A 14481-nucleotide genomic window follows, 5' to 3' on the forward strand; every position below is an offset into this window, starting at 1 on the left:
GGGGTTAGGAGGGGGGCATTAGGAGGCTAAAAATAGCCCCTGTTCCTGGGAGGTGGAGGAGAGAACTGCCATGCCATTCCCCCTGAACATCCCTGTGAACCCCACCTGCCCCTCAGATTTTTCTGATTTCTTCCAGGGACTCTGCTTGCCCTTCCAATCCCTTCAATGCCCCCCCACACAGACCATGCCCAATTCCCCATTCCCCCTGCAGACCCTGCTAGCTCCCTAATCCCTCTTAACTCCACTGTGGACACCACCTGCCCCACAATCTCTCCCTCAGATCCTGCCTGCTCCCCATCTTCACAATCCTACCTGGGGACTCACCGATACCCTACAAAGCCTGCTTGACCTCCCAATCCCCCCACCCCCTCCAACTCAATTTACCTTATATTGGGTGGCTTTTTAAACTCCTCACAACCTCCCCAAATGTCTCTACACAGCCCATAAGACAATTTCTCTATGTATGCAATTACTGCAAGGATGAATAGGGTAGAAGTATTAATAGGGAGATGAGGAGTTTGTCCATATGATGGCACTAAGGTGTTGTCCACTTGTGGAAACCTTTGGGATCCCTTGAGTTATAAGGACACTAATTTTGTGAAAAAAATCTGGAAGTTATAAATTAAAAGTGAGGGGACTTTAGTAAGGAAGGGTCTGAAATTGTGAAATGAGCATTAAATGTGTCATCAAACTGCAGAACAGGTATTTAATACTTTGAAGGACTGGGCCTTAAGTTAATTTTGTATAACTTCTGCGTATAATTTCTGGAAAGTGGAGTGTGACATGTATAATGGAACTTAAGAAAGTCAATTTTTATTACTAAGAGTTCTAGCATTGATCACAAAGTAGAAAATATGCACATTTTATTTTTAAAATTACTAGTTGGACTAAATGCAATCTATGCATATTTCACTTTTGCCATTGAATTGACATGTATTGTATTCTGAAATCTGTCTGTATTAGTTTATTAATTATATATATATCCCTCTATAGTCATTTTTGCCCTTATAAGTCTTTTACATGTTATTGCTAACTATGACTTTTATTCTTGTACTTCCATAGACCACAACTGGCAGATACCTGGCATTCCCTGTCCTACCTTTACTATAGTGCTGTGGGCTGTTTAGGGTGTATTTTGGCAGGACTTTTGATAAGCTTTATCACAGGTAAGTTGTTTATTAAAGATTTTTGCACTGGGGCTTGTCTAGAATGTGTTGTTCAAAGACTTCAACAGACAAGTTCAAGACTGCCAACTTAGAACCAGCGGAGTTGAATCCTGAGCAATAAAAGCTAATCTGTTTATAGATACCTATGGATTAATACTTGCCAAAAAAATTCTAGTTGTGTTAACTCTGAATGCTGAAGAATATCCATCTAAGCCACCACAGCACCTTAAGGGAGCATAAAGTTAGAAATCTAAGGAATGTTTGAGGCCTGCTCTAAGTTACACTGTGGATTGACTTCAGTCACCTAGGATCTTGGAAACAGATGGTTGAGGATCACGTTTATCCTACATATTCTGCTGCAATGATAGCAAACATGGCTCATCCCAGGATTCAGCTCATTATTAGTTCTGTTATGGAAAAGTTCAACAAGATTTTAATATTAAAAGTGGTAAATGACAGACATATACTTATATCCTCTTCCTCAACTTGCCCTTCAAAATACAACCCTAAATAACATCAGTACAAAATCCCCAAACTGATTTACCCAACCCAGATAAATTAAGTAAGGGCCTTGTCACACATGCACTTGCAACAGTTGCAACTCATTGGAATGTAATGACCTATTTAAGTTAGTGCATGCTAGGAGATGCCAGTGCAGGCTGAACTGAGTTTGTAAGTGCAACTTGCTGGAAAGTCTGCCAATTGTGCATCAGACTCCTCAGCCACTCAAGTAGCTGTAGTGGTACCTGGTAACTAGGACTGTGCGAAATTTTGCCGGCTGTTTCGTTTCAACACTGCTTTGACTCATATTGAGCTTGAAACAGTGAAATGAAACAAAGGCCTTTGAAACAGCCTCAAAATGAAACGAGGGCAGCTGAAACATTTTGCAAGTTTTTAAATGTTTTGAGTTTCAAAGCAGCCAGCCAGGTGATGGGAGACAGAAGAGAACTAGGGCTGCGATTGGGCTGAGAAGGGAAACTGAGCTGAGCTGAGATCCCTTCCCCAGCCCAATCAAAACAGCAAAACCATTTCCACAAAACGGAATGGAACAGTGTTTTCAAAATGAAACAAAACTCGAAACAAAACACTGTTCCATCGAAACAGATGTCGAAGCAGAACACTGCTGTTTCGCACAGCCCTACTGGTAACCTACCAAAGGTGCAATCCTCATGGTCTCCCAAGACCGATAGCTAGCTGGCAGTGAAGATGCTAGGAGATAACCCTTGCCTAAAACAGAACACTTTGCAGTGTCACGTGGACATTTAACACAAGCTAAACTGTTTGAACTTGCATCTTTTTGTGTTTTAACTGCACTTAGAAAGTGTCAGATTGAATACATGACACCACTTTTAAAGACTATGTTGTTATGTTTGACATTCATCTGGCCAAAGATAATATTTGAACACACCCAAAGGTCATGATATGATTTTATCCAGCTCTAGCTTTGTTTCATCATTTCTTTGCTTGGCATACATATAGGTGTATGTAAAAATCACATCGCTAACCATCTTTTTTTTTATAGGACCGAACAAAGGTAAAGATATTAAACCAGTGTTAATTAGGCCTGTCTGCAACCTAGTTTGCTTTTGGTCTACACGATACAGAACATTATGTTGGTGTGGTGTTGACCATGGCAGCAAAGTAATTCATGTGAGTATTTCATAACAGAACAGCCCACTGCTGTCTACATCTATACTATATAAAATATTTGATAAATGGATATGATTTAGATTTCACCTTCAAGATTTCTATTGCATACAGAAGCAAAGCCTGCACACTTTCTGAAAATCCTAGACCATGTTTTTTTTTCAGACAGCCACCCACTGTGTCACAATATGTTACAATTTATCAGGGATGGAAAAGACTGTAGAATCTTAAAATAATAATAATCCCTGTTATGTGAGTCAATGACCTGGGAAATACAAGGTATAATCTATTTAAACCTCAACAGAAGGGAACTGACCATATTGTTCCTCTTAATTAAAAAGAGAGAAGCCAAACAAGCATTTTTTAAATAAAGAAATGCAGAAGGAAACAGGCAATAATTTCCTTGAAAGGTCTTAAAGCATTTCTAAACAGTAGATTTTAGGTAACATTTTTAAACTGCCTAATTGATTTAGAAGCCTAATTCCCATTTAACTTTCTTTGAGACATAGGAACTTAAGTGGAAGATTTATCTTTAGTGACTAGAGATACAGACAGGGAAATAGTAGGATTTTTCAATATCACCTAGCCCAGCAGTTAGCAACCCCAGCCGATGGGCCATATTTGGCTTGCAGAGCCAGGAGGTTTCAGCAGTGGGGGGCTTAGCCCATGAGGCAGCAGGGGGAAATAATGACAGAAACTGTGGTAGTAGCATGGGTGAGGATGAAAATAGCCTGCTCCAAAGTAGAAGATAAATTCCAACATATTGCTGTCCTCTGACCTAGCTGACTATAGCCAGCTTTTAAAAGGTGCCTAATACACATTGGGCACGTCTACACATCACCTTACAGCAACATAGCGACACACTACATCGCTGTGCTATGGCAACATAGCGATCACACAGATCTACATGTGCTCTCCAGCTACTTCGCTGTAGTGGCACACTCCCTCAGTGTAGTACAAAATCTAACTGTGTGCTGTGCACACAGCACAGTAACCACCGATACTTTACTGTGGTACTAAAGTACAGTGATGTGTAGATGCGCCCATTGATTCTAATGGAAATTTAGTACCCCAATGTTTTGAAGCACCAACTGTGCTGTATGTCTTGTGTGTATAGCTTTGGATACCTATGTGCATAGGGAGCATGCAACTTTTTCAAGTTCGTATGACAGTCCCAGACACAAACAAGCTTGTTTCTTTTTAGTTGTGCTTGATAACCAGATTAAGGGAGTATAAAGAAGTTACATTTTTTGTGTGATGAGGTCCCTAAAAGTTCTCAGCAGCCAAAATACAACAAATGCTCATGGCTGCAGAGTGCTTTTAAAATGGCCAATCACATGAAAATTTAATCCTTGTCTGATGTAATGTAAGAGTGGGGCACTCTAGGGCAGGCTCCTTGCAAGGGTTAATTTCAGGTGATTGTGTGCCCACAACCCATGCAGTTTTGAGAGGCTGGATCCATGAGACAGGGGTCTTTGTTTCCCCCCTGCCCAACTCCAGGCACAGCAACTTCTGCCACTGTCAAGACACTCATGCAGGGGGCAGGAGGAAGGGATCCCCTGCCACACAGGCCCAGTCCAACTCCCACCAGGACCCCAGCATGGGTAGTTGGGGCAGGCCACACAGCAGGGGGCTTTTTCCCTCTCCCTAAGCCCCAGGTTTGTGCACAGCAGCCTCTGCTGCTGTCAGGATACTCTCATAGGGGGGAGGGGGGCAGGTGTGGGGGAAGGGAGCTGTCCCTACCACAGGTGCTCCCCTCCAGCTGCCCCTGCTGGGGTCTTGGGGGCAGCTGGGCTGGGCAATGTGCACTGGTGGGGGCCTCCCTTTCCACCCTGTCCCCTGTGCAAGCATCTTGACGGTAGCAGAGTCTTCTGTGCCTGGGGTGTGAGGGGGAAATGGAGCCCCTCTGCCTTGCAGGCCTGCCCTGGCTTCCCCCAAGACCCCAGCAGGAGTAGTTGAAGAGGCTACACAATGGAGGGGCTCTGTCCCTCCCCCATCAGCTGTTGACAGTTGCCAGCTCTCAGGGTGGGGGGCTAGGACTGGGGTGAAGGGGTGTCCAGCAGCCTCCTGGGAGACTGCTGGAGTGCCCCCACCTGGTGGCCTGGGCCAGCGTGGATAGGCTCCATGCCCACCACACCCAAGAGGTGAAAGCCAGTTGGGATCAATGACATTCTAACACATGGTGCTTCGTGTAAAGTGCCATAGTTAGACCACCTACCTGGTGGACTGCCTGCACTTATTACACACCCTAAGAAAAATAAAATAAAGTATTGCCTTTCTAATAGCACTCAAGTCAGTTGCTAAATATACACATGGGAGGGTCTTTCATTAGGAGTGAAGGAGGATAGAATCATTTACAACTCTGGTTGGACAGAGATGTATAAATAGGGTTTACTAGGGTTGCTTTAATTCATAGTTCAAACAACATGAATTATTTATTCTTCCTTTTTCTTTTCTCAGGAGGATTCTGAAAATAATCTGTGTAAAGATACTGCAAAGGTGATAGGAATAGACAAGGCCTCCCAGGATGGATTCAAGAAAGAAATTCCAAGCTATTTACCTGGTTATAATCCCAATGAAAAATCTTACACTAACCCAAGCTTAGACACAGAAACGCATTTCTAACATATGATTTGGAAAATAACATAATTTACTATGGCAATGAAACTGCATTGCTCCAGATTTGAAAAACAAGGACCATCCCTGTCTGTTGCATTCTACAAAGTTGTAGATGACTAGTGCCACATCAAGTTACTTAAGAAGACGAACTCAGGTTTTATTTATGAAATACATTTAAAAAACAAGGCATCCATTCTTAGGAGACAGTGAAATGCTGGGAATCCTGTTATTTCAAAAGAAATATAGAAGCGAGTCATAAAATGTTAATACCCACATTGTGGCTGTATTTTATATATTCTGCACACCTACAATTTGGAGACTCCAACTACCCAGGGGGGGATTCTTTAAGTTTCATCCTGGACATGTTTATTTTTGCTGCTGGCATTAGTGATGGCTATGTCCCAGTGGTGGCTGAGAGGACTTCTGTTTGATTTGTACAGTATGCAAAAGGTAAAGAGCTTTGGGATCAGAGGTATTTTGTTTAATTATCCTGGTCATTAGCCAACATGCTGTAAAAGGATGTACGTTCAAGTAGCCTCAGTATCCAACTCTTCTATTAGCTGTTTCATTCAGACCCTCATTTGAGCAATGACCAAAGTCCCTAGCTCGTAAAAATGATTTAAACATGAATGAGATTTTTGAAAAGCAGTCCAAGAGGTTTAAGAGCTTCTGGAAATCTTATTTCATGTCTAGGCAGCATGGATCAAGCTGAAAAATGGCATGTCTTTCCCAATGCATAAAGAAGAGTTAAACTGGAACAATACCCTTATAGATTTCTAATCTCAAAATATCTGAAACACTTCCCATTCATCCACTAATCATTTACAGCTGAGATTAATGCATTATTAAGACTATTAATTCATACTCCCTTTCTGGCAGGCTAGGAGTATTTCACAATGCCTCCTTTTAAACAATGGAAGAGAATAGTGACTTTTAGGTAGGATCCCAGATGTCTGTGTATGAGTGTGTTTGTATACAGACACATATATGTATACACACACACACACACACACACACACACACACCCCACTATTTCTAAGACTAACCCTCATTTATTGGTATATGAATATGGGAACAAATCTTAGAGTGTTTGTATATATCTATATGGCAGATAGGTGTGTGTGCATGTATACACACTCTTTGTAAGACTAAGCCTCATATACATATAATGGTGAAAGTTGTTCTTAGAAAGCGTGTGTGTATATATTTATGTGGGTGCCTCTACACATACAATTAGTAGAGTAATAAACTCTGGTGTGCATGTACATATATGGATGTATACACATATACATATATATACATGTGCAAAGTGCTGCACAAGTGTAAAGTGCTGCACCTGGGCAAAAAGAACCACCAACACACTTATAGGATGGGGGATGACCTTCTCAGCAGCACAGCAATGGAAAAGGATCTTGGAGTCATAGTTGACTCCAAGATGAACATGAGTTGTCAATGTGATGAAGTGATCAACAAAGCTAACCACACTTTATCATGCATTAGCAGATGCATGATGAACAGGTCCAGGGAGGTGATGCTTCCCCTCTATGTGGCACTGGTCAGGCTGCAGTTGGAGGATTCAGAGGAGGGCCACTTGTGTGGTCAGAGGCCTGCAGGTAAGGCCCTACGAGGAGAGACTGAGGGGTCTAGGTCTCTTCAGCCTTTGCAAGAGAAGGCTGAGAGGTGATCTTGTGAAGCCTATAAATTCATCAGAGGAGGGCAGCAGGGAATAGGATATGCTGTATTTTCTAGGGCACCCCCTAGAGTAACTAGGAACAATGGCTACAAATTGACAGAGTGCAGATTTAGGTTGGACATTAGAAGGCACTTCTTCACAGCAAGGGTTGCAGAATCTGGAGTGGGCTTCCAAGGGAGGTGGTGCTCTCCCGTACCTTGGTGGTCTTCAAGAGGAGACTGGACAAGCACTTGTCTGGGGTTGTCTGACTCCAGCACTCTTTCCTGCCCAGGGTAGGGGGTCAGACTCAATGACCTACTGAGGTCCCTTCTGACCCTAACATCTATGAATCTATGTATGTAGTTATGTATATAACCCATGCTGGCATGCTAGGCTGGGTGATATGCCAGATTCTGGATCCTCAGGGTACCAGTAGCCCTGGGAGCTCCCCCAGGCAGGTCTGCTGACTGAGGTGTCCCATGGAGAAGTGTGTCCCTTACCTTCACGGCCCAAGAATTTACTCTAAGTTCAATAAACAACTTTGGGTTTTTTATTATACACAACTATATACAGAAAAGAAATGACTAAGCAGAAAAAAAAAAAAGAAAAAGGAAAAAAAATATAACGATATATTTAACTATAGTTAACAAAAAAACTAACAACTTGAATACAATCTATAAATGCAACATTAAGCAAACAATTCCAACACACGAAGAGGTGCGGGGCCTGCCTGTGTCTCACAACCTCAACAATCATATTCACCTAGTTATAACCTTTTAAAAACAGTTTCCCTTAGGGTTAGAATCCACTCCCATAGCAATAAATGGCAACACAGTTATTGCTATCGTCCACCACTAGATGGTGGAGATAAGGCTCCTATTGCTTTGGGGACTCTGAACTTCCTTCTTCAGACTGGCCACTGTGAGACAAGCCCCGGGTCAGGAGATGCAGGCAAATGGCTTCTTTTCATTTTTCCTGAAATACACTATCTGCAAACTCTATGGGGTTAAGTGTCCCCTCACACTCCCATGAGGTTTGTGCCTTTTCAGCCCACTCCTCCTCTGGGGCTGTCTCCCCTCCCAGTACTTATACCTGCAGACAGGGGATTCCCCCCGTCCTGCCGCAGCCCCCCGGGCAGGTCTTGGTTCCTACAGCCCTGAGTCTTCCTAGCTCAGAGAGGGCTTCCTTCTGCAGGTCTCTAACCCAGCAGCTTCTCCCAGCTCCCAGCCAGCCTACCAGCTTCTGCTGACCATTCTCTTCCCCACTTCCCCCGGGGCACCTGTGTCCTGAAGCTGCACAGTTCCATACCCGGTGGAGAAATCAGCTCCTCCTGGGGCAACACAGGCTCTCCCTCACCCTAGTATCTGTTCCCTGAGCAAGTTTCAGTTCCCATTCCAGTGGTCGGGGGGAGAGGAGGACTGCATCTCTGCGCCTTCTCTCCAGACTGGAATCGGATCCTCTTCTTTCACTCTTTTAATGGTTTTTGGCTGTTTTATGGGGCAAACACAACCAATCAGAGCCCTCAGTTTGCAATAGGGGCTCAGGTACAGTGCAAATAATCCAATAAAAAGAATGCATGGTGCACAGCATACTTTTCTGCCTGGAAAAGCCATGGCACCCTGTGCAAACATTTTGCCGCCTTTTACAAAGGTTGTTAGGTATAGCACACCCGCTTAGTTTGCAGCCCAGTGAACCGTGCAGGTGTTACATGTATGTGTATACACATATATACCCATGCATATATGAGGGTTAGAAAGAATGTACACCACATATACTCTATTTTAAAAGATAACCCTAGAACTATATTTTAAACCATTTATCAGCTTTACTTAATAAAGACAAAAATCACACAGAGTGGGTGCATCTGACATGATAAATGCTGGAGTTCTTTCTAGATGTGCACCTGGGACAGCAGCACTTAGAGCCAGGGCATGGCAGGCCTGGGCTGGCAATGGGCAGTGGCAGAGGGATTGGCTCAGACACGAGAGTGCCTAATGTGCAGAGCTGTGCGGCTAGGCAGCAGGCAAGGATCTGGCCCCCTGCTGCCCGGATTGACTGGGTGCAATTTACACATGTGTTTCAGTGCACTAAATGACCCTGCCATAAGATAGTACTGTCAGCAATACTACTATCTTACACAGAGTTAATTAGTTTTCTGCACCCTAACACCAGTGTAGGTGTTATGCTTTACTGAGGTACTAATTAGTCTACTCCTGAGTAAAGCGCATGTGTAGTTGCACCCTGTATGTTTTCTGATGGCTGATAACAGAAGTAAATCTTAAGGTTTGAAAGACGCTTCATTCATATACAGAGCAGCACACCCAAATTCTGACCAATTTTCATAAGACAAAAATATCTTCTGGGTAAAATCTTACCTACCTCACAAACTGCTTTTTTTGCTATAGTAAGAAATACTTTCTTTGAAATTTCCCAATACTCAAAACAAAAAACCTGAAGAGAATTATACTTACCTCTCATATTGGCAGGTACCTGAAGCTCATATTAGCACAGATGTGTATGTCTTCATTTCACAAGGAACATAATATAAAAGAGAGGTGGGTGAAACTTCCAAGGAGAGACAGAAAACTAGGTTCCCAATCACCAGTGAAATTCAATTGGATTTGGATGCTCAGCTTACTTGAGTCCTCTGAAGATCCCAATCATTGTTATGTTGCTCAAAGTATCCTTATTCCCTGTTCTCTTTCACTTTTTAAGGGTCTGCAGCTGCTTGTGCTGGAGAGGCAGAGGTGGGAGCCTGGGAAAAGAATGGGAACTCATCCATTCTGGGGGAATGCAGTGGAATCTTATGCCCTCATATATGTGCCCTTTTCCAACTCTAACAGCAGCAATGTTCATTAGAATCCTTTGGAACTTGTAACAAGAAAAGACTGTATACCTGCTGTAAAGGTTCCCTTGACTGTATGCCTTCCCCCTTCCTTCTACTAACAGATAATTAATTTAGCAAATGTCTTGCAGCTTTGTCCACAAGGCAAGATTCTCACAGTTTTAGGCTTCTCTTTGTCTTGTTCTTGAGTGCAGCCAGTAAAGCTCACATTCTCTCTCTTTACTACTTTACTTTACTTCCAGGTGCTTCTTCACGTTCCTCTACCACCTTGGGCCAGTTTGAAATACAAGTTCTGAGAACTGTTTTTTTAATGCCCTCTCATAGACTTTACTGTAATGGACTCTATGGGTTCCTACATACAAGCTCCAACACATTCTAATTAGAACATGTTGAAGCAGACTTGATGAATCAATTATTTGAGTCTGCTCCACATTCTAATAAGAACACTTTAGTGTCACATGTATAAGCCACTGTGAGTTTAAAAATGGTCACTGGGGTGCTTTAACGAAAGCTCATCTAATGAGCTATAGCAAAAGCATCCTATGGCCATTTTTAAACACAGGGGCTTAATACATGTGATGCTGCATCCTTTTGATTAGAGTGGCTCTCTGGTAACCGCCCTAATGAAAACACTTCCGCCCCCAAGCACGTGTATAGGCAGCTGTGCCTGGGTCTTTCCCAGCTTGCTTGCTACTCTGAGGAATGCTCCATCTCAGTTTGTTCCTCAAACATCCTGCCACACTTCTAAGATTCTGAGCTGTTAAAATTCACTTGGTCCTGAATCAAAATTAATCCTGTGCAGCCATGCATGGATCTATAGGATGTGTCCACTTCTACCCAGGCCCTTTTCCTTGACTGGAAAGATGAAGGAGAACACCAACTAAGCCCTTATCTCCTTTACCCTTTTACCCAGAGCCCTGTAGTCACTTCTGATCTGCTCAGGGTCACCTCTGTCAGTCAGAGAGATGGGTGAGTCTCAGTAATCCTTCTGTGACATCTTGGATCTGGGCTCTAGACAAGAAACAGACCTCCTGACAAACAGACAACAGGTCAGGCTGGCAGACAAATGCCTACAGAATGAAGTCTCCAACCATGACCACCCATTGCTTCCTTTTGGTGGCAGTAGCCTTGATCCTCCCAATCTTGGGGGTGCCTGGCCTGGCCTCCTCCACCAATGGAACATGCTCCTCCTCTGTTGCTAGGGCTCTATCTGTTCTCCAGGCTGCAGGTGGAGATAAAGACTTCTGCTTGCTGCCAGAGGTCACAAGCTACCAGCTTCTACCTGCTTGGGAGTCCATACCTTCTTTCTTCTCCAGTATTGCCTCTGGCAGTCCTTCCTCTGCAGTCCAGAGGTCTCCTCCAGCATTGAATTGATGAAGACCTCATGGTGCGGGATGCTTCAGAGCCTTGCCATCTCCTCCTGTAGCTCTCTTGCCTGCTTCCTGAGTGACGCACCAGGAGGCACCACTCAAATCCCAACTGACTGTCACTGGAGGGAACCTGCAAGCTGCATTTCACTCTCCTGATAACAGGTCTCTGTTTCCCCAACAACTCTAGATAGCACTCTTCTTTCCTCTGGTGGTTAGTAAAGTAGAGATTGTAACTTCTGATTTATTAAATGACTTGACAGCTTCTTAACCTCAAGTGGCATTCATAGGGATGCAAGATAAGCCACAAATAGTTGTCACATATTGGTAAAAGATAATCCCCTGAAACAGTGTAAAAAGGCTCTTAGCACCACTGTGCAGCTGGATAGCATTTTATGCATTATTTCTTTCACCACCTACTGAAGGGCAGTTTGTTTGGCTGGTAGTGCCCCTATTATGAGGTCAGTTATTACACAATGACAGCTATCTTGTGAGCTGATCATCAGTGCCTTTTAATAATTTTGCTAGCATTTCAGAAATTTTTTTGTCATAATTTCTGAAGAGGCTTTTTACAGTCTCTACCTTATCCATAAACTAGTTTACACAGCTTTTTAAACCAAGCACAGTCTAGTATTGTATTTGACCTGTCTGTCTTCAAACAAACAAAAGTGCACTCTTCATATCTCCCAATTTTTTTACCTGTAAACAAAATAAACTTTTTTTTAATGTGCTAAACGCAAAAGGCTAGTGAGATGCTGTGTGAGCTTCTTCATATAAATCCGCCAGTGAATTTTCCTTTAAGTTGTTATTCTAGGCCTGGTTCTGTTTCAAATCAAGATGTCTTGTTGTGCCTGAGTGTAGTTTTGTCAATTGTTAGAAGGATTTAAACTGGGCCTTATATATAGATTTATAAAAAGAAAAAGTCCAGTACATTGCTATGACATATTTCAGCCTTGTTGTCAAGGTTCCAAGGATGTGTGAAACAAAATTAGAATGCTAAGGAGATACTATTTTGATATAATTAAGTATTCATGTTAAGGCTGGGGAGAGTTACCTTCTCAGTTCTATCAACCTGGAAGCCATTGTTCATTTCAAATCAATTCACTCTTCCTCCTGCTTAGACTAGAGCCAAAAAGAAAATACAAGAAAACACCAGGGACACAGATGAGCATAATGACAGAGTGGCTGTAAGCCTTTGGAGAGGTAGTCTTAACCCTTTTACTTCCAATCATTCAGCTAATGAAATATCCCACTATATAGTTCAGTCAGACATCATTTTTGCTGTTTATCCTATCCCCCTTTCCTACTCTCTATTGACTCATAAGAGAGAGTAGCCAATATAGTCAAACGTTCATACTGGCCCAGAGAGAGAATTTGGTGAATTCAGCTTTGGAAAATTTTGCCACAGTGTTTCAGGGCCTAAGTGGGAGTTAACTTATTTTGTAAAGCCATGTACACACTTTTGTTGAATTTTTCCTCTCCCCAATACAATCCCTTAGCTGTGTTGTTTTTGAAACTTGAAAAACTCTTCCTTTCCTATAAAACAGCTGCTTTCTGACACTGTGCTCCAGAATGCCTGAGTAATATAATTCTCTGACTTGGTAACTACAACCCCAAAGAATTACCATATTGATGAGAGCCTGGTAGCTCTTCTTCATTTATAGCTTCTTGTGACCTTTCATTAGTCAAGAATGTAAACTAAATAGTTAGCACTTAAGCACAATTTTACAAAGTTGGAAAAGTGGATATATTCCCCAAATGAGATATTTTTGATGTACATGCTAAACCCTGATTTGGTACATGAAAATTAGTACCTTCATATAGGTCTCAGATGAAGCACTTTTACAAATTCCCAACCAAGCATGAAGAAACATTTGAAATTACCTGCCTGCTTGAACAAAGGTTGAGGCCTACATGCTCATTTCATGCTGGGATATTTTTTGATAATATTTTGTAGTTTCAGAACTGCTCCCCATTACAGCACAGCCTTAAGCTTGCATCCTGAAGCTATTGAAATACTAAGCAACTAGGATTATGATGTCTTGAGCAGAAGTCTATGAGAGGCAGTCATAGAGAGCTGAAATAATTCCACAAGCATCATTTGTGGAACTTCTTCCCAATTCTTCCTTTTATAATATAAGTTAGGGTGGGCAATTATTTGGGCCCACAGGTCACATAGGGAGTTTAGGGGAGCTGTTGCAGCCAGGTCAGAACCCCCCCCCTCACCTCCCACTTCTCCAGGATGAGCTCACCAAACTTCTCTATGTGGGATGAGGCTGTAGGTGGGTGGGGGTGGGTGGGAAATGGGGCTGGGGCAGCAGCTTCAGCAGGTTCAACCTACAGCCCACCCATCTATGCCAAAAATGGGCTTAGGCAGATGCTTTGAGAACCAGGGGGAAGCTACCACCTGCATCTGCAGCTGCAGCTGATGCTGTGTTGGGGCTGCCCTGTGGCTCCTCCCTGCTGCTGCTGCCTCATACCACCTCCAGGTCACCCCAGGCCTGTGGGCTGGTGTTGGTGACAGTGGGGAGGAGCCACAGGGCAACCCCAGTGTGGGCTCTGGGCAGCCACAGCCAGAAGGGCCCCATAAGAGCTGAGTGCACCCACTGCCAAGTCCTGCTTTTGCCAGGTGCCTAACACTGGCTACTGTCGCTCATCATAGGCAGGGCCGCCTCTCTGTCTGCCCTTTCATCCCCTTCCAACCCCACTTTTAGTCCCATTCCCTTCCCCCCCACCACAACCACACCTACCCCATGGCCTTGTAGCTTACACCAGCTCCCAGCCTGTATGCCAGAAGTAACACTGGGTGGGTGCTGCCATCAGCTGTGGATGCAGGCAGTAGCTCCCCCCTGGGGATCAGGAGATCCTTTTTGGTCTGCAGGTGATGCTGCTACATCAGTGCATCAGCTGCAGTCCCAGGCAGTTGCCCTGATCCCTGGCGGGAACCTGTATGCAGCATCCACAGCTGATGCCAGATGCACCTGGCACTGCTTCCAGCATGTGGGGCAGGGGCTGGTGTAAGTGGACAGGGCCAGTATGTGAGTGCCTGCCTGACATGATGCAGCAGCTGGAACCACTGACTCTTTATGGGTCATATCCTATGACTTTGCAGCCACCAACCTGCAGGCTGGATACAATCAGTTGGTGGGCTGGATCTGGCCTGCA

The 14481-nt window shown here is 43.6% G+C and overlaps 1 protein-coding gene across 1 annotated transcript in view; it reads left to right on the forward strand.

The window, feature by feature from the left end:
* SLC5A12 (solute carrier family 5 member 12) overlaps positions 1-5707 on the forward strand; it is a 29839-nt gene extending 24132 nt beyond the window's left edge. The window contains exons 13-15 of the mRNA XM_019477142.2: positions 1063-1166; positions 2689-2816; positions 5274-5707. Coding sequence (XP_019332687.1) covers positions 1063-1166; positions 2689-2816; positions 5274-5438 — 397 coding nt within the window. The 3' untranslated portion in view covers positions 5439-5707. The remainder of the gene's footprint in view (positions 1-1062; positions 1167-2688; positions 2817-5273) is intronic.
* Positions 5708-14481: the final 8774 nt, after the last annotated feature.

Source organism: Alligator mississippiensis, chromosome 2, assembly GCF_030867095.1.
Source record: "Alligator mississippiensis isolate rAllMis1 chromosome 2, rAllMis1, whole genome shotgun sequence".
Classification (NCBI taxonomy): Eukaryota; Metazoa; Chordata; order Crocodylia; family Alligatoridae; genus Alligator; species Alligator mississippiensis.